The sequence below is a fragment of the Lutra lutra genome, chromosome 2 (assembly GCF_902655055.1).
Source record: "Lutra lutra chromosome 2, mLutLut1.2, whole genome shotgun sequence".
Classification (NCBI taxonomy): Eukaryota; Metazoa; Chordata; class Mammalia; order Carnivora; family Mustelidae; genus Lutra; species Lutra lutra.
In genome coordinates this window covers 57,062,075-57,087,263 of record NC_062279.1, presented here as the reverse complement: position 1 = coordinate 57,087,263, position 25,189 = coordinate 57,062,075, and the positions used below count along the sequence as shown (strand labels likewise).

At 37.0% G+C, this 25,189-nt stretch overlaps 1 protein-coding gene across 2 annotated transcripts in view; it reads right to left on the bottom strand.

Annotated features, from left to right (window-relative positions):
• KIF13B (kinesin family member 13B) overlaps positions 1-25,189 on the bottom strand; it is a 204,187-nt gene that overhangs the window by 109,023 nt on the left and 69,975 nt on the right. For both annotated transcript variants that reach the window (XM_047717469.1, XM_047717470.1), the window contains exons 4-10: positions 22,911-22,971; positions 21,229-21,321; positions 19,879-20,059; positions 16,566-16,653; positions 12,580-12,714; positions 10,135-10,247; positions 8,641-8,752 (exon numbers count right to left, since the gene is read on the bottom strand). In XM_047717469.1, coding sequence (XP_047573425.1) covers positions 8,641-8,752; positions 10,135-10,247; positions 12,580-12,714; positions 16,566-16,653; positions 19,879-20,059; positions 21,229-21,321; positions 22,911-22,971 — 783 coding nt within the window. The remainder of the gene's footprint in view (positions 1-8,640; positions 8,753-10,134; positions 10,248-12,579; positions 12,715-16,565; positions 16,654-19,878; positions 20,060-21,228; positions 21,322-22,910; positions 22,972-25,189) is intronic.

Here is a 25,189-nt window from a genome sequence, read left to right as displayed (position 1 = left end):
TTTTAAGTTGGAAGAAAACATCATAGAGGAAGTTGAAGTCCGACAGGGTGAGAGAACATACCAAGGTCAAACATATATTAAAGGGCAAAGCTAGGACTAAAACAGATATACTGACTCATGTCCCATGCTTGCTCTTCTCTGCCAAGCTACTTTTCCACAGAAGGGAGATCTGGTTTTTAAGAAAAGACAGGGAAATACAAGGAAGCCTACATTTATTTCAGTTTAATAACAATTGGTTCTAAGCAGGATACTCAAAAAACAATGATTTTTTTTTTTTTTAAGATTTTATTTATTTGTCAGAGAGAGAGAGAGAGAGAGAGCACAGGCAGACAGAGTGGCAGGCAGAGGCAGAGGGAGAAGCAGGCTCCCCATAGAACAAGGAGCCCGATGTGGGACGATCCCAGGACGCCGGGTCATGACCTGAGCCGAAGGCAGCGGCTCAACCAACTGAGCCACCCAGGCGTCCCAAAAAACAATGATTTCTTAAATGCCTAAAAATCTTCCTTAGAGAAACTAAGAAATCATGATATTTGTTATCTGATCAAAAAGTGATTACCTACAATCTACTCCATAATGCCATGTACTTCCTTAGAGAAACTGAACAATCGTGATATTATTTCTTATCTGATCAAAAAGTGATTACCTACAATCTACTTCATAATGCCATGTACTTGGAATCTCTGTGAAGGTTAAATAATGGCAGAGAAAGTGTTGCTGTTACAAGCTATCAAGTACCTTGCAAACTTTTTCAAACATAAGATGTAATTATAGTCTTATAAAATAAAAGATATGTTGAAGGTACCTGATTTTATTCCCTCTGACAGCACTTCAAAAACTAAAAAAAAACAAAAAAAAAAACTAAAAAAACAGGCTTATCTTCTACACAACCATTTCTACAGTTCAGGCAAGGGGGCTAAAGAAAAGACACTCATTTTCATTATGCTAACACTGATCGGTCTGGTGAAACAGGCTTTAGAATGGGCGCCAACAAATTCAAAAAACTACTTCCACTTGAGAACATTAAAAAATAACTAAATATAACTCAGAATTACAAAACTAGAAATCAAGTCCACCCTGACTCTGCTTCACCACCCAAAGGCTATATGTAATCCACCTGCCACAGGCAGCCTCTCAGACAGCCCCCAATGAGCCCTAACCCCTGGTATTCCTACCTCAACCCTTAGCCCCTTCCCTTCAGTGTAGGCAGGACATCTGATTTACCTCTAATGAACAGAACAGAGCAGAAGTGATAGCATGTCACTTCTGAGATGAGATTCTAAAAAGATCATGGCTTCAGTTACAGGTGTTTTCTCTCACTCTTGGGAAACACTGTCAGGAGGTGAGGTGACCCTATGAAGAGAACTCAGGAGTGAATTTGGAAACAGATCTGAAACCTGCCAACAACCACGTAGGTGAGCAGATGCAACCCCAGCCAAACCTTGTACTGACTACCCCGGTAACATTTTGATTGCAGCCACATGAGAGACCCCTGCAGGAACCACTTGGTTAGACCACACCCAGAATCCTGACCCATGGAAACTATGAGATAATAAATGGGCTGTTGTTTCTAGCTGTTAAGTTTTAGAGATTATCTGTTCCACAGCAATAGATAACTAATAATACACTAACATACCATCCCAAGATGAAAAGAATTAACCAAAAAAAGAGACTCGATACCCTCTCTCAGCAAGAGAATATCACTGAATTATAGATTCTCAAGATAGAGAAAAGACTCAAACAAGGCAATATTGGGAACCACAGGTTGTAAGAAAGCCAACTCTACTTTGGGCAGCATTAACAGATATAAAATTCTTACTTCTGAAGATACAAAGTTTTTCCAATATCAACATATCTAAAATTTGTCTGTGCAATCTGTGATTTACACCATTTCGGGACAGATTTTTCCTAGTCTCTCAGCCTTTTGTGAACTGGATTATTTTTCTGATTAAAAAAAACCAGAGGTTTGTTCTAAACAAAAAAGGTCAAATATTCTGCCTAAAAATCCAGACCTTAGTAAACTGAACAATACTCTCATCCAGTGGTATTCCGCTTTCAAGTCCAATATGACTTCTACTCTCCCACAGCTACCCACAATTACACAGTAACCAAGTAACACTTGGCAACATAGAGAGCTCAGACCTGGGGAACAAGTAAAGTGGCCAGACAGCTTTCCAAGTTATTCTGTCCTACTGCCAGAGACAAAATAATTCCCTAGGTAATGCTAACAATTCAATACAATCACAGACAATGTGTGTGTGTGATTGACAATGTGACAATCCACTAAAGAAAATTCAGTTTTCCATAGAAAACACAGCTTAATTATACTTCCAAAGGAAATATACTCTAACGCATGAAAAGGAAGGAAGCATAAGTAATCTGGGCTCTAGAAGGCAGAAGTGACTCCCGCCAAGTCTGCATGATGGCTTGCTTTCTTCTTTGCTTCCAGACACTGATCTCACACCGTTAGTGCCCAGCTTTGGCAACTTCCAAAAGAATGTCAAGATGCACATGAATGAAATTCCAACGTTATATATAAAGATCACAGGAATGACATCTCCAATTACAGTTCAGTCACTTGCAACACCACGGGGAGTGCTGCCTTTCAGGATCTACTGCATTCTGTTAGCCCACGTGAACAGCAAATACTACTGGGTAAAAGGGGATTTCAGACAGTAGCGAACAAGGGGAAAAGGCATGGATACTGTGCCTCAACTTGTGCTGAGAAAAGGAAACCTGGCAAAGGACAAATACTTGATACTTTAAAAGCCCTTGTGCATGAGTAACAATATGCTTATATTCAAAAATGGCCCCATGCCATCAGCAAGAAGGAAACAGCAACAAAAGAACTGGCACTCATTCAAGGAGAAAGTATAAAGCTTCTTGTTACTCTTTAATTGTTTAATTAGGCAAATCAGATGAGCTTTGTTGCAAATGCAGCAACTACAAATTAAATGGACACAGGAAAGAAACTGAATTTTGGAAGGCAGGATTTTTTAAAGCTGAAAGAACACTTTGAAGTCATCTAACGAAATTACTGCACTTTACAGATGAGAAATTAAGACCCAGGAAGACTGGCAGACTTAACAGAAGGTCATAAATGCTAGTTCAGAGCAGAGCTGAAAGTACTCCTTCATTCAGCTCTTCACAGAGTTTACCACCTAAAGGGTAACATTGGTGAGCAAATACTATATGGTAAGAACTAGAGTAGGGATAAACACAGCATGGTCGTAGAAAACACAACGAGCAGAAAGCCTAACCTTGAAATGTTAGAGACGGCTTTCAGGGAAAGTGACATCTGAGACCTAAAGATATTGAATAAGCATCATCCAGATAAAGGCTCGAGGGGAGGGAAGTAAGAGGAGAGATTGAAAAGAGGAGGAAGAATGTTCCAAACAGAATGAGAGTAAATTCCTAGAAGTTAGAGCACTCAACACTTACCTAGAACTGATCATAGCAAGAACAAGATGAACCATTTTCTAATGCCTAAGAGGGAGGGGTCAAATTACTGAAGGCCTAGTAAATTACAAGTCATTAAAGAATTTGGACTTTATCATAATGGCCTATAAGAGAGTTATTGAAGAGACTGAAGTTTAAAAAGAGTATTAACTTTAAGATATGATAACTTACTATAAAAAAATGGAATGGAAAGCTTGAGGGAGATGTTTCAGTCATCCAGGCAAGAGATGGAAGTCACCTTCATTAGATAAGTGGCCGTAATAATGGAAAAAGGTGGATTAAGTCAAAAGATACTCATTATTTGAGCATTTATTACCAGAAATTATTTGACGTTAAGAGGTTCATATTTAGAAGGTTACATTGAGAAGCAGAAAACCTCTTAATAAGAAATGGTTCTCCACTGACCACTTACCAAACGAGTAACCACTCCACCCACCAGGAGAAGAGCTAGAGAGAGTGAGAAGAGCACTCACATCCATCCCCCACCAAATCACCAAGGGCAGTCATTTTCTCTGACTCCCAGATGTTGTAAATATCAAGAGCATAACACAATTATAATGCAAATACAATGCAAAAACACTTTTAAAAGAAACTGCAAACCTTATAAAGGATGAGCAATTTTATGAGTTCAGTGATAGGCTGGAGTACACTAGAATCATACAAAATTGAACAAGGATCAGGGAGAGTTTGACTAATTTAGAATTAAAGAAGGAGAGAGCAAAAGGAACATAAAAGCCACTTTAAAGGAGAATGATTTGTGTATCAATGGATTCCAAGAGATCTTTGGGAAAGTTGTGCAGACATCAGAATAAGTTTTGTAAAAATGCCCCACTTGTGAAGGTGAAATGTTTTTTAAGTAAAAAGTATGACAAAAATCAAGAAAACGTCATTTTTTTAAGCCTAACAATTAACACACAGAGGTTACAATTATACCTTAATTTTACTAAACAGAAGTTAAAGTGAGTTTTTAAAATGTTCAGTTTTTTTCCTCAGTTCAAGTATTTTCACAAGTTTCTATTAAAATTTGGTTAAGAGTAAAGTGCTTCTCCTTCTAATGAAAAATGACCTTTTGCAAGATGTACAATATATAGCCTAGGCAAGAGAAGATGGGGAGTGAGGTCAGCCCTGATTCCAATCTTGTTCCTGCGACCACTGTCATTTCTGTAAAATGGGAACACTACCATTTGCCTTCAGAGAAGTCAATGAGATCATGCACATGAAGCGCTTTGCATGGTACTTGATTCTCCTGCCTCCAGCCTATGGAATGGGTCCTCAAGAATTACCCAGGCAACTTTAAGTCTGTGAATTAATCTGATAAAAGATATTTCCTAGTGTTTGTTTAAATGGACTGAGGTAGTAACACTGGAACAACAGAACGGTAAATATTACATCTTTTCAATCAGGCACATGCAGGGAATAATCATGAATGATCGGGAAATGTTTCTGTGGGAAGTCTAAGGAAGAAGTAAGTATCTTATCGAAATTCCTCTGGAAATTAAACAAATGAGATTTCAAAGTTAGTTACTGATATGTGAAGACCAGCACAATTATTTTCTTGGTAGTGAAATGTTTTGTAATACCCCTTAAATCTAAGAGTTATCTACAAGTGGTTTTTAATTATCAAACTTTGCTAATTTATCTTTTGTTTTAAATTTCTAAATTTTTTTTTTGCATTTTGGCCAAAGGAAGTACTCTACTGGATTTTCCACTGCGGCCAGTTTCACTTAATAAAGCATGCCCAGGGGCGCCTGGGTGGCTCAGTGGGTTAAAGCCTCTGCCTTCGGCTCAGGTCATGATCCCAGGGTCCTGGGATGGAGCCCCGCATCAGGCTCTCTGCTCAGCAGGGAGCCTGCTTCCCTTCCTCTCTCTCTGCCTGCCTCTATGCCTACTTGTGATCTCTGTCTGTCAAATAAATAAAATCTTTAAAAATAAATAAATAAATAAATAAAGCATGCCTAAATGGCATGCAGAGTTTTAGAAGTAAAGTTGAACACCAGTAACCCTTTGAGAGAGTAGAAGCTAGGAGAAAACCCAACTTCCTTTACAAACATGTCATGGGCCAAGTCAAAGTTGTGTCACCTTGGAAACAAACTGAGGACTTTGGAGGGGGGATGAGAGGTGGGGTGTGCCTGGTGGTGGGTATTATGAAGGGCACATATTGCATGGAGCAATGGGTGTGGTGCATAAACAATGAATTTTGGAACACTGAAAAAAAAATAAAATAAATTTTAAAGTAAAAAAAAAAGTGTCACCTTGGAAGTATAAGTATTGTTATAATGTCTATTTCAGCCAAAGAAATCTACACATTTAATGCAATTCCTATCAAAGTATCAATAGCAGTTTTCACAGAGCTAGAAAATACAATCTGAAAATTTGTATGGAACCATAAAGGACCCCAAATAACCAAAGTAATTCTGAAAAACAAAAGCTGAAGGTATCACAATTTTGGATTTCAAGTTATATTACAAAGCTGTACTAATCATAACAGAATGGTACTGGCACAAAAACAGACATATAGATCAACAGAACAGATTAGAAAGCCCAGAAATAAACCCATAATTATATGGCCAATTAATCTCTGACAAAGCAGAAAAGAATATGCATTGGGAAGAAGAAAGTCTCTTCAAAAAGTAGTGTTGGGAAAACTGGACAGTTACATGCTAAAGAATGAAACTGGACCACTTTCTTACACCATCCACAAAAATAAATTCAAAATGGATTAAAGACCTAAATGTGTGACCTGAAATCACGAAAAATTCTAGAAGAGAGTATAGGCAGAAAGGTCTGTGACATCAGCTCTAACGGCATTTTTCTAGACAGGTCTCCTGAGGCAAGGGAAATAGCAGCAAAAATAAACTATCAGGACTACCTCAGAATAAAAAGCTTCTGCACAGTGAGGGAAATAATCAATAAAGCTTAAAGGCAACCTACTCAATAGGAGAAGATGTTTGCAAATGACTTATCTGATAAAGGGTTAGTATCCAAAATATATAAAGAACTTACACAAATCCACACCAAAAACAAAACAAAACAAAAATCCAATATTAAAAAATAGGCAGACAACAGGAATAGGCATTTCTCCAAAGACATAGAGATGGCCAACAGATACACGAAAAGATGTTCAATATCACTCATCATCACGGAAATACAAATCAAAACTACAATGAGGTATCAGCTCACACCTGTTAGAATAGCTAAAATCAAAACCACAAGAAACAAGTGTTGGTAAGCATGTAGAGAAAAAGGAACACTCTTGCACTGTGGATGGGAATGCAAACTGCTGCACTCTGGAAAACAATATGGAGGTTCCTCAAAAAGTTAAAAATAGAACTACCCAGGGGCTCCTGGGTGGCTCAGTGGGTTAAAGCCTCTGCCTTCGGCTCGGGTCATGAACCCAGGGTCCTGGAATCGAGCCCCACATCAAGCTCTCTGCTCAGCAGGGAGCCTGCTTCCCTTCCTCTCTCTCTGCCTGCCTCTATGCCTACTTGTGATCTCTGTCTGTCAAATAGATAAATAAAATCTTAAAAAAAAAAAAAAACAAAAAAAAAAACTACCCTACAATCCAGAAATCCCATTGCTGGTATTTACCCCAAAATACAAAAACACTAATTCAAAGGGATATATGCACCCCTATGTATATAACAGCATTATTTATAATAGACAAATTACAAAAGCAGCCCAAGTATCCATCAACAGATGAATGGATGAAGAAGATGCGGTATATATACACAATGGAGTATTATTTGGTCATAAAAAGGAATGAAATCTTGCCATTTGCAAAGATGTGGACGGAGCTAGAGAGTACAATGCTAAGCAAAATTAGAGAAAGACAAACACCATATGATCTCATTCATATGTGGAATTTAAGAAACAAAACAAACAAGCAAAGGGGACCAAAAAAAGGGAAAGAGGGAGATAAATCAAGAAGCCAACTCTTAATTACAGAGAACAAACTCTGATGGTTCCTGGTTGGGGGGGGTGATGGGTGAAATAAGTGATGGGGATTAAGGAGTGCACTTGTGATGAGCACTGGGTGATATATGAAGTGCTGAATCACTGTATTGCATACCTGAAATTAAATGTAACACTATATGTTAACTATACTGGAATTAAAATAAAATTTAGGAATAGCCAACCAAAAAAAGCTGTGTCTTCTACTAAGCGAACCTGTGCTTAACTCATCTTTATATTCCATATATATGTGGTAGTATATTCACTACCACAGTTGAGTAACAGGTGTTCAGTAAATTCTTGACTGATGAGAGAATAACTCATCACAATACAACACAGGGCTCATAAAATTATTTCTTCATTTAAAAAAAATAGAAAAGAGAAAGAAGTATTGAGTAAAATATTTTGTTGCAGGTTGGCAACCCTATACAGAGTTAAACTGTCACTGGATTTTCTATCCTCTAGCTCCCAGTCCAATATCCAATTCACCACACCACTTCCATAAACTAAAGGGAAATTTGAAAACAAAGAGAGCTGAAAATAGCCTCTCTCTTCACCAAACTCGTATTACATGTCCTTACCATCTCTCTCATGGAATCACTGACTCTTGTTATAACATTTTGTGTACACATCTTATCTGCCCTACCAGACCCTGAGCAATTAGAGGGCAAGGAGGGTCCCACATTTCTTTACATTCTTGTCATAGCACTTTACAGCTTTTGTTCTTTCTCACTTCCATTTCTCCCAAACATACTAAATCAATTAACAAATGAATGACTGTGTGCTCTATTCTGTATCCTTAAACAACATGAAGAAACTAAAAGTAAATTAAAGTGATCATGAGTACTCTTGATGTTAATCAGAAAAACAAGGTCTAAAATGTCAGTCAAACAAAAGGAGTCTATGAGAAAGACAGAGAAGTCCAGCTGAGTCTATAAGACAGTGGAAATCCTTTCCTATGACTCAATCACTATCAGATTAGCACGAGGTTCCTCTTTTACATCCCAAAATCTCAAAGGCAACTGTGTTGTTCAGTGTGCCCCAAATCCCTTTGCTTCCAGGTTCTAGTGAATCAGGTACTTAATCTATTAAATCTATGATTATCCTGTGAGAGACTAATGATTTTAAATTTGAACATTGGTAAAAGAAATGATACAGGAGGATTTACAGTCTACTCTTCCTTTCTACCAATCACCAAGAGTAGGCCAGAAAGGGTGGAGGTGGGGAGCTTACTTTGAGCAGCCAAGTGAGAACTGAGTCACGATATGGAACAAATTTATTCTTGTTTTTGCCAGCACTCTGATCTGCTAGAGCTGAGATAACCAGACCGAGGGTTGTGAGGGACCTGCATGGTACAACAAACCAGAATAATCATAAAAAACTAATAATATCAAATGTCACATTTTAGCACAAAAACTGAACATCAAGATGCCTTGTACCTGTATGAGAATAGCACTGTTGTCAGCATTTTGCTGCTCAGTTTAAAACACATAAATTTTAAAAGCTGATATCCTTCTAACACTACTGCAAGCAATAAAATGGCTTAGCTCAATTATTTTTTTCATTTCTGTAAGTAGCAACATGAGCTGTCAACTTCTAGGTTAAGATAAAGACACAAACACCACATATCTTTAAGAGAAGCCACAAATACAATACAATACATTAAAACTTAGTATAAGGCAAAAACCTTTGCATATATATATGTGTGTATATGAGGTATCTATGTATAACATTATATATCTACACACATATCATACATAATATCATTTATACATCTGTGTATCACCATTCAATAATATAATAATAGCATAGCATTTGGATGACGATCTTCTATGATCTCCAGTTGGTTACTCTCATTATCCATCTTTCTGGATTCCCACCCACAAGGAGCTAGTAATTCAGCTTGAGGTAGAAAATAAAACCATATGCAGGAGTCCGTATACAAAATATTATTTTCTAAAACCCTAGCTTCTTGGTGTAAATGACAGCAGTCATACAAGGGAAAGCCCAATGTGGCTAGGACACAATTTGATGTTGGTTCAGACAGTGACACCCAGGTTGAGATCAACATCTGGGCTGTGACAGACCATTACCTTGGTCCTCTTCTATAGGTCAAACCAGTGGTTCTCAGTTGGAGGGCCACTGTGCCGCCACAGGGATTTGTTGGCAAGGTCCACAGGCCTGTTTGGGATGTCACAACTGGGGATGGGGGAAGAGAGGTGGCAGGTACTACCACCATCCATCTAGAGGGTAAGGGCAGGGATCCCACTAAACATCCTACTAATACACAAGAATAGTCCCTGGAACAAAGAATTAACTCAGCCCCAGAAGACAATACAGCTGCTCTTGAGAAACCTCTGATTTGACTGTGCTCCTCAGCCCCACCACACATCTCAACAAAACATAAAATAGGCTCAGGCCCATAAAAAAAAAATTATATATATATATATTATATACATATAATATATATATATATATATAAAAATCTAGATTATATATTTATAAATAAATCTTTATAAATAATTTATAAATCTAGATTATATATTTATAAATACATATTTCATATATATAATATATCATATATATAATATGTCAAAAAAATTCTCCATTATTTATTCATTATAGCTTCAATCATTCCAGCATCTTATTCTTTTAATAACCATAGAAGTTCCACCATTTGGTTCTTAAATCAGTAAAATAATAAAAGTAAGCTTCTGGAAAACTTACTTGTTGATGTTGCTCCCCTCCTTCAACCTGTCCCCTGCAGCCCCGGTTTTCGTTGCTCGCTCACTGCCAGCTAAATCAACCAAGCTCAGCTTGCCCACTTTCTCTCCAGATGTCTAGAAGACAAATCAACAAATACTAATAAACAGTTAAACAACACAGGAAGTCCTGCATCTTTACCAAATGAGTGTATTCTCTAAATCCTTTATTAAAACACTATTTACTGTTATGTCAAAATTAGCTTGTGCTGCTATAAAACAGTGTAAGAAAGGGCGCCTGGGTGGCTCAGTTGGTTAAGCATCTGACTCTTGGTTTCAGCTCAGATCATGATCTGGGGGTCCTGGGATCAATCCCTAAGTCTGGCTTGCACTCGGTGGGAAGTCAGCTTGATTCCCTCTCCTTCTCTGGCCCTCTCACTGCTCGCCCACACACAGGCATGTACTCTCTCTCTCCCTCTCTCTCTAAAGTAAATAAATAAATCTTTTTTAAAAAACAGTATAAGAAAACTGTATAGTCTAGTAGCGGATATATATAAAATTATACCCAATTCAACTAATCCAGATAAGAGTGAAAGTTATCTCAGAATATAGCGCCCCCCAAAATGGTATTCTTTGAAGGGAACCCAATAAAATTTTCTTTTTTTTAAGATTTTATTCATTTATTTGATAGAGAGAAAGGAGGAACACAGAGAGAGAAGACTCCCTGCTGAGCAGAGAGCCTGACGTGGGGCTCAGTCCCTGGACCCCGAGATCATGACCTGAGCTGAAGGCAGATGCTTAACTGACTGAGCCACCTAGGTACCCCCCCATAAAGTTTTCATAGAGAATTATATAAAATAACTTATAAAATATAAAATTTAATATGATATGGAACTGCTTAAAGTATCAAAATATTTACCAATAACCGTGAGAGAAAAATATTTCCGCAATTCTTATTGGTCTTAAAACAGTATTTTACATAATAGGATCTCTCAAAAACTCAACACTTTCTCACATTTTTCATATTATTTATATATAGTAACTCCTTTATTTCATAGTTTCAGGTATTAAATTTACATATTTCTCTAGTTATTATATATATATACACATATATATATACTGACATTTTCCTTTATCAAAAATATTCCATAACATAACCATACACATGACAGATATTTTATACTTCAGCAACAATACAAGAAATGTGGGAAAGCAATGCCTAAATGGACAGGCTGGTTCATTTCTTAAAACTTTTCTTTAATATACATATTTATATTTACTTCCATAAATAAACATGTTGCTAATAAAAGGATATTCAGCTTCCCAAATCAAAAGTATTTTTGGTTAAAAAAAAAAAAGCCTTCAGTATTTTTTTTTGTTTTATGCTGAAAAGGAAATAGAAAACAAAGAACTTTTTGTTGTTACACTAATCTTGCTGTGATGGTAAAAAAGAAAAATATGCTTTCAGCAAATGAAAATCTTGCCAAAATATAGCATTTTGCCAGCATGATTATTTTAGCTTCTGGTATTTGAAACTGATTTGCTGAGGGGTAGGCATCATAATAAAATATGCAAATATTCACATAAAAATTAAGAGGAAAAATGAGAAGGTTTCAGTGCAGTAGAAGCATATACATCTCTGGCTCTGTTTACTCTTCATAAGCTTCAAAACCAAACACTCCAAAAGTCAGTCTACAAATCTACTGATTTTATGGTACAATTCCCTAGTATAGTTTATTCCTTCTAATACTCAGCTGTTCAGTAAAAGGTAACATTTCCAAACAATATCTACTAAATCAGGGGAGTTAACATTAGCTTATACAGCTAGCCATCCAGTTTAAAGCTCAAAAAATGCTATGGTTGAGGCTATGAGGTGTGAGGCATGGTGAGCATGTCCCACCTTCCTTTAGTTGGACAGGGTGGAACCGAAAACTACATTTCTCTGACTTGCTTGCAGCTAGGGTTCAGGATGTGACTTGGGTTCTGCCAAGCAGATAGACTTGCTTCAGATTAGGAAAGCATTAGCAAAGTAGAGGTCATCCCCCTGGCCTGTTTTGGCTTTTTTCTGCTGGCAAGCAAGATCAGCTTCCCCTCACTATGAGGCAGCTGCACTAACTCCTGTGTCGCAGACCACAGCTATCACGCAGGCCTGGAGCTCACAGCTCTAGTGGTGGCCTCAGAAACAGTATCATCCTTGGTGAATGAAATGTACATTATTATTCCTAGACATTCAGTCTAGAATCCACTCTTCCTCAAGTGTTCTAACAACTCTGTAATCACCCAATCCTTCCAATAAGTCCCTTTCTGTTTACCTACAGTGGCTTCTGTGTCTTGCTGAGTCCTAACTAATACTCATGTCTGGCTAGGACTTTACATCACCAAACACCTAAAGGGAATGGAATAGGATAAATCATGATCCACTTTAGAAATATTTAAAAAAAAAAAAAAGGTCAAGCATGTGAATACCTACCCCAGACTTCACATCATATAAAGTATGTGTAAGGGTGATTTTGAAGACTGCATGGGATCGACTGCTCTCCTCATTCATGTTGGTAGCCGCAACGGTACGGGATTTGTTACCCTCAGACATCAAAGATTCAATATCCTAAGTAGAAACAAGTCATAGACACATACTTCATTACCCGTCAAACAAACATCAAAACTCTGCTATCCTATGAAATGAATTACAAGTTTCACTACTCAAGTCAACCACATTTGGAGTTTACAGGTTTACACTTTATTTCTCAATGAACATTAAGCTCCACTGAATATAATATCCAATACTGTCTCTGAAAACTCAAACAAAACACTTACTTTCTGTAGGTGCTGAATAAAGTAGCAGTTTTGACTGAGAATTAGAAAAGTTTAGAAGCCACATGTGGAAACCCATAAGATGGCCAAATATATCATACCAAACTTCAGCTAATCTAGAAATTTTGAAAAATTTAGTTTCTTTAATAACAGAAGCAATAGAAGACAAGTATTAAATCAGATTATATGAATAAAAAATAAACAAAAATAACTGCAACCCCTTCATGTAAGCATAACACTGCGTCGACACATTAGTGTATATTATACCAGATAAACAGAATATCAAGGAACTAAATTCCTGCACAGATTCACTACTTCATTGCCATTCTGCTAAAAAGGAGATAGGATAGCATACCTTATGACCCATCAATTGCCCTACTGGGTATTTACCCCAAAGATACAAATGTAGTCGTCCAAAGGGGCAGGTGCACCCCAGTGTTTATAGCATCAATGTCCACAATAGCCAAACTATGGAAAGGACCTAGATGTCCATCAACAGATGAATGGATAAAGAAGATGTGATTAATACACACACACACACACACACACACACACACACACACACACACACAGGAATATTATGCAGCCATCAAAAATGAAATCTTGCCATTTGCAATAATGTGGATGGAACTAGAGGGTATTATACTAAGTGAAAGAAGTCAATCAGAGAAAGACAATTATTATATGATCTCATCGATATGAGGAATTTGAGAAACAAGACAGAGAATCATAGGAGAAGGGAGGGAAAAATGAAACAAGAAGAAACCAGAGAGGAAAACAAACCATAAAAGACTCTTAATCTCAGGAAAGAAACTGAGGATTGCTGGAGTAGAGTAGGGGGAGGTATGGGGTGGCTGAGTGATGGACACTGGGGAGGGTATGTGCTATGGTGAACACTGTGAATTGTGTAAGACTGATGATTCACAGACGTGTACTCCTGAAACAAATAATATGTTAGTTTTAAAAGAAAAAGAAAAAAAAAAGAGATAGCATGATGCACTTGAAAGATCATGGGATGGGATCTCCATTTTTTTTAATGTTATAAGTTCTAAAAATGGTTACTTAACCAAACTGAATTCTAGTTTCATAAGTAATAATACAGAGCTATAATATAATCTACCTTACAAGGATTTTAATGAGGAACAAGAAAGATGGTATGTACTGAAGAGCTGACTACTTGTCTCCTCTTACCCTGTCTCATTTTCTTTCTAGTAAAGGAACACAAAGCTGAGCACCTTACCTTGCAGTGGAACTGAGACTACATTTCCCAGATGCTGTAGGTCAATCTGGCCATAGGATTCAGTTTTAGCAAATGAAACACAAAATCATTTGGGAATTCTTCTTAAAGGGAGTAGGCATGCTCTCACATCTTGGTTCTAAGAGCTAAGATCTTGAACTATGAGAATAAGGGCATTACCACAGAGCCCTATGTGAAGAGCTGGAAGGAATCTAGGTCCCCAAAAGCATCTTTGGAGCCACTGTATCAGCCCTCTGCCCATTCATTCTTTCATTCACTTATTTGTTCACTTAAATATATATGAAAGTCACCTACTACATGACAGGTACATTTTGAATTCTGAGAGTGAATAAGGAACAAAACAGATGACAATTCAAAGAACTTAAATTCTATTATATTTTCCTGTTATTTGCAGCCAACACAAACCTAACTGACACACATATATGAAAAACTTTGAAAATCATAATTTTCTATTTTGCTGTATCAATGAAAAATAATAATGTTTATGAAAAAATTCAATATGATAAATAAAAAGCCTCAAAGTAGAAACATTAACTACATGGGGCACCTCGGTGGCTCAGTGGGTTAAAGCCTCTGCCTTCGGCTCAGGTCATGATCCCGGGGTCCTGGGATCGAGCCCCGCATCGGGCTCTCTGCTCAGCGGGGAGCCTGCTTCCCCCTCTCTCTCTGCCTGCCTCTCTGCCTACTTGTGATCTCTGTCTGTAAAATAAATAAATAAAATCTTTTAAAAAAAAATTAACTACAAAAAGAAGTTTAAGCAGGCACCAAAATAGAAAAACCAACACAAAAAGTAAAATCTATAATTTTTTAGATCCATTCCAAATTCATTTTAGATCTATTAAATCTGACAATCCTGAGACTTAATATAAAAGCTTCACCTTATTTAGCCTACACTTACTTACTGGCTCCCAATCTGTTGTCTCATGCATAAGCTGTATCGAGCCTTTTAATTTTTTAAACAAGCAGAATGTCTCTTTACACTTTCCAATCTCCTCTGAGCCTTCAAAAACATCTGATCTCTCTCCAATGTTGTATAAATAAGTTCTCAAATGATCATTATCAAAATAACAATACCTACTAATATTTATATCAAACCCTAGCATTCTCAAAGACTTTTCACATTATCTCATTCGATCTCCACCAGAAAATCTTCCTAGACACCACCCTCCCCAGACATCCTCACATCCATTTAAGTTAGGTACCCCCTCCTCAAAACTATCATGAATCCTAATCATGCATTTCTCACTGCTCTTAAAATCATGTTGTTTTAGAACACCTTTATAATAACATCTATAAGCATCTTGAGGAAATGGACCATCTCATTCACTTTTTATATCTTCAGCACGTGGCACAAAGTCTGGCATACATGACAAGTGTTCAATATGTGATTATCAAATGAAGTACCTAAAATTCACTAAGTGAAGTATCATGGACCAAATGGTAGAAAGGACTAATGAACAAAAAAACACAAATGGACCTACCTCACAAGATAGTCAAGAAAATAAAACTAATTTCCATTTTAAAAATGAGGACAAAGAGGATTAGTGAGGTAGGTGATCTGAGTCATACAAGAGTCACATACAAGAGGATTAAGTGTCACCAGATCAACATTCTCTGACTCTTAAGTCAATGTACATTACATCACAGCATCTCACTCCACCCCTATTTTCCTATCTCGCAAAGGCTGACAGATCCACACAAAGAAGAACTAAGTTTGAAAATGAAGAGAATAAAAGGCCAATGAGTGATCCTCTCAAATCAGAAACAGACTTTGAATTCCAAATACCCAATTCATGTTTTATTTAATGAAATCAGAGGCAACTTCATTATCTTATGCACTACTAGGGAAGAAAAATGCTGCTGTATATTATTTTAAGACGCAATTATAAGGATTATCACAATTTTAGAGTTCATAAAATATGAAAGTAAAGGTGTATTTCACAATAGATGAATAGGGATGCTTTGCAAATGTGTACACCCTCTCTCAAAATTAAACTGTCCTGGGACACCTGGGTGGCTCAGTTGGTTAAGCCGCTGCCTTCGGCTCAGGTCATGATCCCAGGGTCCTGGGATCGAGTCCCACATCAGGCTCCTAGTTCTGTGGGGAGCCTGCTTCTCCCTCTGCCTCTGCCTGCCACTCTGTCTGCCTGTGCTCGCTCGCTCTCTCTCTCTCTCTGACAAATAAATAAAATCTTAAAAAAAAAAAAAAAAATTAAACTGTCCTAATAGCCATATATGGCTTTTTAAGAAAGATCTTTGCAAAAAGTAGCTTAATAAGTAATGCTACTGTTAACTTTTTTTATTTCAAGAAAAATAATCATCAGAAATTAAACAAGAAATAATCTGCTACAGTGAATTTTGGCAGTGTATAGAAAGGAGGTCATTACCTTGTAGCTTGTGACAGCCAGTTTGGAAAGTCCATCGACATAGGGTCCCAAAACATTGTGCTCTCTGACTTTTAACGTTTGACGACTTCTGCCATTAAAAAAGAAAAAAAGAATTTTAAAATAATAACCTGCTTTTAAAATGATTCAATTGTGCTCCATAAAAATATACACTGAATTCAACAAAGATCCCAGGTAAAGAGAACCAACTTACTTAATCTAAGAAGAATATAAACCAAACTTTAAAATCTTGACTGGTAAGAAAAACTTCATAATGTGGTAAAATATCACATCACTCAAAAGGGTACACTGTGGGATATCTATTTACTACCACAAAGAATGCGGACTCTAGATACAAACATCCACTTGTCATTTCACAGAATGTGGTACAAAGAACAGAAACTCAATAAATGTTAACTGTGCAAGAAAGAAAACTCAAGACCAATCTGAATCATGAATAAAGACAAACAACAGACTGAATTTAATAATGACTTAAAAATATAACATTAGGCTGATCCCAGGGCTACCGGGTTGTTTTAATATGGGATAAAGATTCATGCCCTTTACCAGGCTAGACTAATAGATTAAGTAGATGGGGTAAAAAAAAAACACATTATCATTTCAATAAGTGCAGTGAAAAGAATTCAACAAATTTACTTATTCATGATTAAAAAACAGATACCACTTACAAAGAAGGAACTAATAAACTCAGTGAGGGGCACCTGCCAAAAACCTAAGGCATACAGCATACTTAATTACATCAACCAAAAACCATTAAGAATATTCCTTGTTAATTATATGGTAAATGAATTCTATCTCAAAAAAGCTCTGTAAAAAATATAAACATTACAATAAAAAAAGAATATTTGTTGACAGTGAGATCGCAAGTGATTCCTATTTATGAACTTATTTTCTAATGATTTGAAATCCTCTACTACCCTAGGATCAGCTACCAAAAACTTTACCTATTACTATAAAACTGTACATGAAATAAATATAGAACAAATATTTGACATAAGTCTGATCTCAGGACATACTATATCATAGCTTTTTCCTTTCATTTTTCCTATTCTCTTAAAAAGATACTGAATTCATAAAATCAGTACTTGATATAAAAAAACTAAGTTCTCTTGGGGCACCTGGGTGGCTCAGTCGGTTAAGCATCCGACTCTTGATTTCGGCTCAGGTCATGATCTCAAGGTTGTGAGATTGAGCCCCATGTTGGGGCTCCAATTTATTAAATAAATTAATAAATAAGTCTTAAAAAAAAAAAACAAACAAACAACAACTAAGTTTTCTCCGATAGTCTCCCTAAGAAGGGATTGCCCTTAGAGCTTTTAATCCATTCACTTTGACTCTTCAGAAACAATGCAAAAGTCCTCAACAAACTTTCATGGTGGAGGCAGCAGTAGCAGCTAGCCCCCACAGTGCACTTACTAAGTAAATGTCCTAAGACCTCAGGCATATCCCAGCCAATCTCCACAGCAGCCCTTTGTGATATTATATAACGGTATTGTCCCCTCAGTACAAATGAGGCCTAGAAAACATAAGAAACTTGCTCAACAGGTACCAATTAGAGGACCTGGATGCAGAGCTACATGAAGCCCAAGCTCATGCTGTTAATCACTAACAATACACAAGACAAACATAAGAAAGTACTGAAGACTCCAACCACATTGTAGATAAAGTTCAAGTGATTCCACACAAGCATCGTGGAATACAAAACAGGGGGATGAAGTCCACTAAGCATTTCTAGCTGGGATCTCAAGAAAAATGATGCTCTTCATAGAGAGGAAGGTACAAGGGTGAGAATTCAGGGCAGAGTTGGGAAAAATACAAGGACACAATATTCAGCAAGATGTGGGTACCTAGGCTATAACCTTCCTACCTCTGGCCTCCTTTTGTTTCCTGCTTTGACTTTCATGCTTGGGGCCCTCCAGCCACACTGGACAGCGGGGTCACTCTCCAAGCAAGTAATTTCTTATACCTCTGTGCTCTAGCATAGGCTGTCCCCTATGCCTGCATGGTTCTCACCAAACTTCTCAGTGGACAAACTCCTACTTGGAACAGAAATCATCAAGCACCTTCTGTGGAATCTTCTCTTCTCCTCATTCCCTTTGCTTTCTATTTTGTGTAAGCCCCTTACACAATTTAAAAACATTATTGCATTGTTTATAATTATTTGTTTCCAAAACTCTCATTCTGTCCACACTGGGAAATCTTCCTTTCCATCTTGCATAGTGCTCTGCATGTAATAATGATCATTCAACAAATGTTAAGTTTTACAGAGAAACACTTAAGTGCCAATTGAATGTCACTGGGAAAGGCCCAAAGATCATCATCTTTGTCAAAGAAAACAGATGCCAGTGAGAGGCTGACATGTTTTCTTGACTGAGCATTACTACAATGCACTGCTTCTAAGAGCACCTTTCTTTGATCAACTTCTTCATCCAAACATAACTAAATGTCCCCTGGTAACTCCGCATTCTCTTTAACAACCTCAGCTCACTTGACCTCTGACCTTACAGACACTATTCTTACATCTATTAAGCCACAGGCTGTGGTTATTATGGGTTTCTTTCTCATCATGGTTGCACTTCCTTAAAATCTGATTCAGAAACTCTGTGCAATGGACAGATTTCCTCAGCTATGTCCTTCCTTATTAGGTTCAGTTATGACGGAAGAGTGAGAACAGCATTTTCTTAGGCTTTCTAATACTTTTGAACCACTTCGCTTTCAAAGTCTATGCCATCAAAGGGGACACTCTTTTTCTCTGGGAATTTTTAAAATTAACTATCCTAAAGTTCAGGTTTTAAATCTCTGATTATGCTTCTCCCTAACTTCATAGCCTACAAAGAAAAAACAGTTAAATTCTGCCTGAAATTTCTTGGCCTGGTTAGTACTTGGATGGGAGGTCTTGTTTTTTAAAAAGAAAGAAAAAAAAAAAAAAACCCTACTTGATTAAGGATACCAGTCTGATATTAAATAACTTAATTTTCCTTGCATATTTTTTGTTTGTGGTTTTGGATATATCTGAGAAAGGCAGTATGAGCCAGATATAGGTGCATTCGACAATACTTCCCTGCCCCAACTCAGCCTTAAATGCAAAAGCCAGAACTGGCTTCAGGAAGCGGCTAGGTGTGACTAAAAACAAAGTCACAAGGACAAGAACTAGATAAACAGATAAAAGCACAAAGACAATCACTAGATAAATAACTTTCTACCGGAGTTCAATATAAAAAATTTCACTTGAGTCAATTTCTAAGTGTGTATTAGTCCACAATGCTGTAACATTAGAGTTTCCAAAGTCCTTTACCCTTTGGGATCAAGAAGGTCTCTAACTTTTTCATTATAAATTTCCATATAGGACACTTCTACTTTAAAACTCTGCTCTTCATTTTCCTCTTTCTGAGTTCGTTCAAAGAGTCCACTACAAAGTCTTGGAATTAATCCAGGTTGGTCAGCTGTGCCCATCATGGTATAAGATTTTCCAGATCCTAAAAAGTGGAAATCATAGTTATTACTGTGTCTGAGAAGTTTAAATACATAACCCTCTTTCCATTGCTCATAAGCACTTAGCAAAATGCCCAAAAGAAAATAAAAAATATACCCAAATAAAATGACGAGACTACTAAATACAGAAGCTTTCCTATTACACATGTAAAATCTAAAGTAAACATCTTTTAGGAAGAGAATAAAAACATTCTTTAACCATCTTCACACTTAAAAAAAAAAAGTACCTAAAACAACCAAAAAAACAGTGAGGTCTGAGCAGCTTTCTAAAATTAACTGGGAAGATCCATATGATGAATACTATTGTGACTGTTCCCAACCACTAATCATAGCACAAAAAATACACATTATCCCTATAGGCCCCAGAGCAAAGTCACTTACTACCCTCTGGCTACAGGGTAGAAACCAAAGAGTAATCTTCTTTTTCTACTATAAAATTATTTTCTCCATTGTACCAAAAATATGTATTCATTAAAGAAAAGTCAGAACACACAGGAAAATAGAAAGGAAAACATTAAATCATGTATACTCCAACTTAAGAACTCTCTTTCCTTCTTTAGGAGCAATGCTTTTATAAAGATATTTTTAATCATACAAATTGCTGCTTTTATCACTTGACACTTTATGAATGCCTAATAACTAAAACCAAAACACCACTTCTCAAGGACTAGGACTTTTCTATGAGTTTTTTATGTTAACTCATTGTGACAACCCTATAGGGAAGGCCTATACTCACCAACGTTTTCTAGGTAAGGAAACTGACATGTAAGTTTCACAGGAGCTGGGCTGGAGACAGCCTACCCTGGCTCAGGATCCATGCTCTTTTAACCACATCACATATTGCCTCTTAAAAAATATCAGAAGCATTCTTCCATAAAGAATAGTTTTCAACTGGAGAAGCTATACGATAGTTTTCAATTGGAGAAGCTATAGGATATACCCTTATAAAAGTGACTCCTCTACTTTAAATAGATTTTCTTCCCTGGGAACCGCAGAGGTACAGAAGTCAAATGCTCCTTATCAACTGTAACTGATCAGGTGCTAACAATATGTATTCCCTTTGTTACTTTCTCTGTTATATTCTTTAAAACTTAAATATATATATTTAATATTATATATATTTAATAAAAAATATATTATTATTTAACATTACCAGTCTGTCCATAGGCAAAGATACATGCATTGTAACCATCAAAAGCATTCTGAAGGATATTCTCCCCAAGGCACTTGAAAACATCATCTTGACCTAAAAGAGACAGAGAGAAAAAGAATGAGAAAGGGTATTTTTCTGATGTGTATTAAGGAGGGCACTTGTGGTGATGAGCACTACGTGTTACATGCAGCTAATGAATCATTGAACACTACATCAAAAAATAATGATGTACTATACACTGGCTAATGGAACATAATAAAAAAAATAAATAAAATTTTTAAATAAATGAAATAAATGAATAAAAATTCAATTAATTAATTAATTAAGAAAAAAAGAAAGGGTATTTTAAGCCAAAACTACATATGTAAAATTTTTTGGAAAACTAAAAACAACCCCCTTAAAGATGCACTTTTTCAAACTATCTCCAAACAAGATTTTTAGACTTGATGAATACTTGCAAAAGCTAATGGCTTTCAGTATTTCTAGTTAGCACATGATAGGAAATGAGTAAAAAGTTCCTGATAATATGAATTTGAATTAATAAACACTGGACAAAAATTCTCTGCAAAGCAAAAAGCTAATGAACTGCTAATTTTATAAACAATGACTATAAATACCCAAAATTTATACAAAGGGACCTCCATGCACCTGAATTCAACTATATACCACCAGCTAATATTTTATTCAGTGGGTACTAGAATTCAAAACAACCATACATATCAATTTCCTCTCCTTTTCCTCAATGGTAATTTTTAATTATAGAGCCTACAATACACACCAGCTAGAGGAGGGAAGAATATCTTGAAAATGTCTTCTGGCTTTCAATCATGAACAAAAATAATAGGTTGAAATTCTCCTCCACAGGCTGAATTAAATATGTTAATAACTGAAGTCATTCAACCTCTCTTTGAGTCTTGAATGAAACACGAAAGAACTGGATGTTGTTATGTTTGTTATACTTTGAATGCTATAAATAACATTCCATTATGCCCCACTTCCTAGTTAATTTTCCATTTCATCATCCAGTTCATCATCGTACTTCCGATATAGAAGGAATCCGTAAGCAATACATCGGGCCAGCTAGAGCAAATTAACCTTAACTTTCTGAACCAGCTGTAGTACTACTCTGTCTCATGACAAAAGCCAATACAATATGACCCTCAACATTTAAAAGGTATTGCTTAGAAACAGGTGTCATACGCAGTTAGGAATAAAGCAAATTAAAAGGCTGTCCCTATAGTCCTAAATTTGTGGTGTAAAGAAGCTTGAGACAGTGTTGCTAAGGAGGGTAAGAGAATAACAGAATTCCAAGCAGGCAGAAGCAGAGCCTAGACTAAACTGTAAGTTTCCTTTTCCCCTTGCTCAACTTTCCTATACCAAGCTGCCTCTGTAGACCACATCACAGACATCTAAGGGAGTCAAAGTGGCTAGTGTGTGCTCCATGTCCTATGTAAGGTCTGGGAATGTGTTCGATAACCTGTGTACCCTATTAATTTACCTTTACTGTCTTATAACAAGAAGCACACACTGTCAATCTCCAATTTCCCCAACAATGTAAAAACAGCAGAGGCAGGAGGAAATTCTCAATACAGGTCTTATCGTTACACAAATAATGTTGTAATACTTTGTGGGAAAAAATTAAAACACCTTTTCTATAGTAGCTAATAGGATGCTATACTTACCTGCATATTTTTCTCTGACTGATTCATCCATAGACCAGAAACAGTGATCATATGCAAACACCTGTTGAAAAATAAAATATGGTATATACTAAGAACAAAACCTCAACATACTTATAATAAACAGTGCTATAACACTGATAACACTGTTCACAGTAGTGAGATAAAAATACCTTACTGTCTTAACAATGGAGGTTAGTTGAATTATTTATGGTACAGTTTTACAATGAACAACTAAGCATCCTATAAATGATACCAACCTTTATTTCACGTGGAAAACTCTTCACAATGTTAGGTGAAAAAAGGGGAGGTTACAAAACAGTATTTATAATATGATGGCTATCGTATACACATATACATGCAAACACATACATAGTTACACATAGAAAGTTTCTTTCTGCATGATAAGATTAGTGATCTTTGTCTTCTTTGTTTCTATGGATTCTTTACATTTTTACTTTTCTCAGGGAAAATGAAGATTTTTTTAAAAGAATAAAATGTAAAGATGATTACTATGGCATGGTAAAAGTAGTTATAAAATAGCAGATTCAAAAAATCACAACACACCCACATGCAAAATTGCATAGTTTCAAGACTGCAGAACACTGGTAAGAAAATGTTCCATATTAATGGAAAAGATATGAAAGTCTGGACCATGATCCCATGTTTGTACCAAAATCTAAACTACAGATAAAAAGTAGTTAAGAATACACATTGGAAAATGGTTAGTGGTTAATACCACCTGGTGGGACATCACAGATGATCTCTGTTTGGATCTTTTACATTTACTACTTTCCAAAATATGCATGGTTGGTTGTGGTTTTTTTGGGGGGGGCACTCTTTTAAGTTTTTTTCATTGAATTTTCTTTTTTTGGATTTCATATTTACAATTAAGTCTCAAAGGACTGTAAGTGTAATTGTGTGGTTTTTTTTTTAGGGGCACCTGGGTAGCTCAGTGGGTTAAGTCTCTGCCTTTAGCTCAGGTCATGATCTCAGGGTCCTGGGATCGAGCTCCGCAGGGAGCCTGCTTCCCCCTCTCTCTCTGCCTGCCTCTCTGCCTACTTGTGATCTCTGTCTGTCAAATAAATAAATAAAATCTTCAAAAAAAAAAAGTAAAGGCTTTTTTTTTTTTTTTTTTAATTTGAGAGAGAGAGAGCTTGCACAAGTGGGGACCAGGGGCAGAGGAAGAGGGACGGGGACAAGCAGACTCCCTGCTGTCTGCAGAGCCCAAGGCAGTGCTCGATCCCAGGACCCTGAGATCATGACCTGAGGCAAAGGCAGACGCTTAACTGACTGAGCCACCCCGGCACCCTAAGTGTAAGTTTTTTTTTTTTTAAGATTTTATTTATTTATTTGACAGAGAGAGATCACAAGTAGACGGAGAGGCAGGCAGAGAGAGAGAGAGAGGGAAGCAGGCTCCCTGCTGAGCAGAGAGCCCGACGCGGGACTCGATCCCAGGACCCCGAGATCATGACCCGAGCAGAAGGCAGCGGCTTAACCCACTGAGCCACCCAGGCGCCCCAATGTGTAAGTGTTTTTAAAATCATTTAAGCTTGTAGTTCAAACTCTCCAATTTTTGGAGTCTGTTGCCTCTCTTCCTGTTGACAGTTTTCCTCTTGGGCCCTTGTATGTTAGTTTGCAAGCGCATCTGAATTGGGAGTTTGTGTTTTGTGGTTTACGTGGTTGCTTGTTTTTTTTCCTCTCCCTCTGGCCACCTTTACACTGCCACTCCTAGCTGCCAAAGCCCAGATTTTGGTCCTCCCAAAGTCCAACGTCTCCAAGCCCTCTGATTTACACAGCTAGCTCAGCGTTGGTGGCCAGAACCCTTTCCTTAAGCCTTCATTCATGTTGGAGCCTCACTCAAATCAGTTTTCACACGGTGAGTTCTCCAGTCCTCACCCATACATCAGGCCCCCTCTAATCTGCAAGAGAAGAACTTCTATCACATCCAAGAACCTGCCTCTGATCCCAAGACCCAGTAAATACTTGGCTTCAGCCCCAGCTTGCTGCTAGTGCCTGAAGTTACATTATGTTGTTTTTTAATATGATGACATGATTTTAGTATTTTAAAAATATTTTCTCTGGGGCGCCTGGGTGGCTCAGTGGGTTAAGCTGCTGCCTTCGGCTCAGGTCATGATCTCAGGGTCCTAGGACTGAGCCCCACATCAGGCTCTTTGCTCAGCAGGGAGCCTGCTTCTCTCTCTCTCTCTCTCTCTGCCTACTTGTGATTTTTCTCTGTCAAATAAATAAATAAAATCTTTAAAAAAATATTTTCTCTGTCT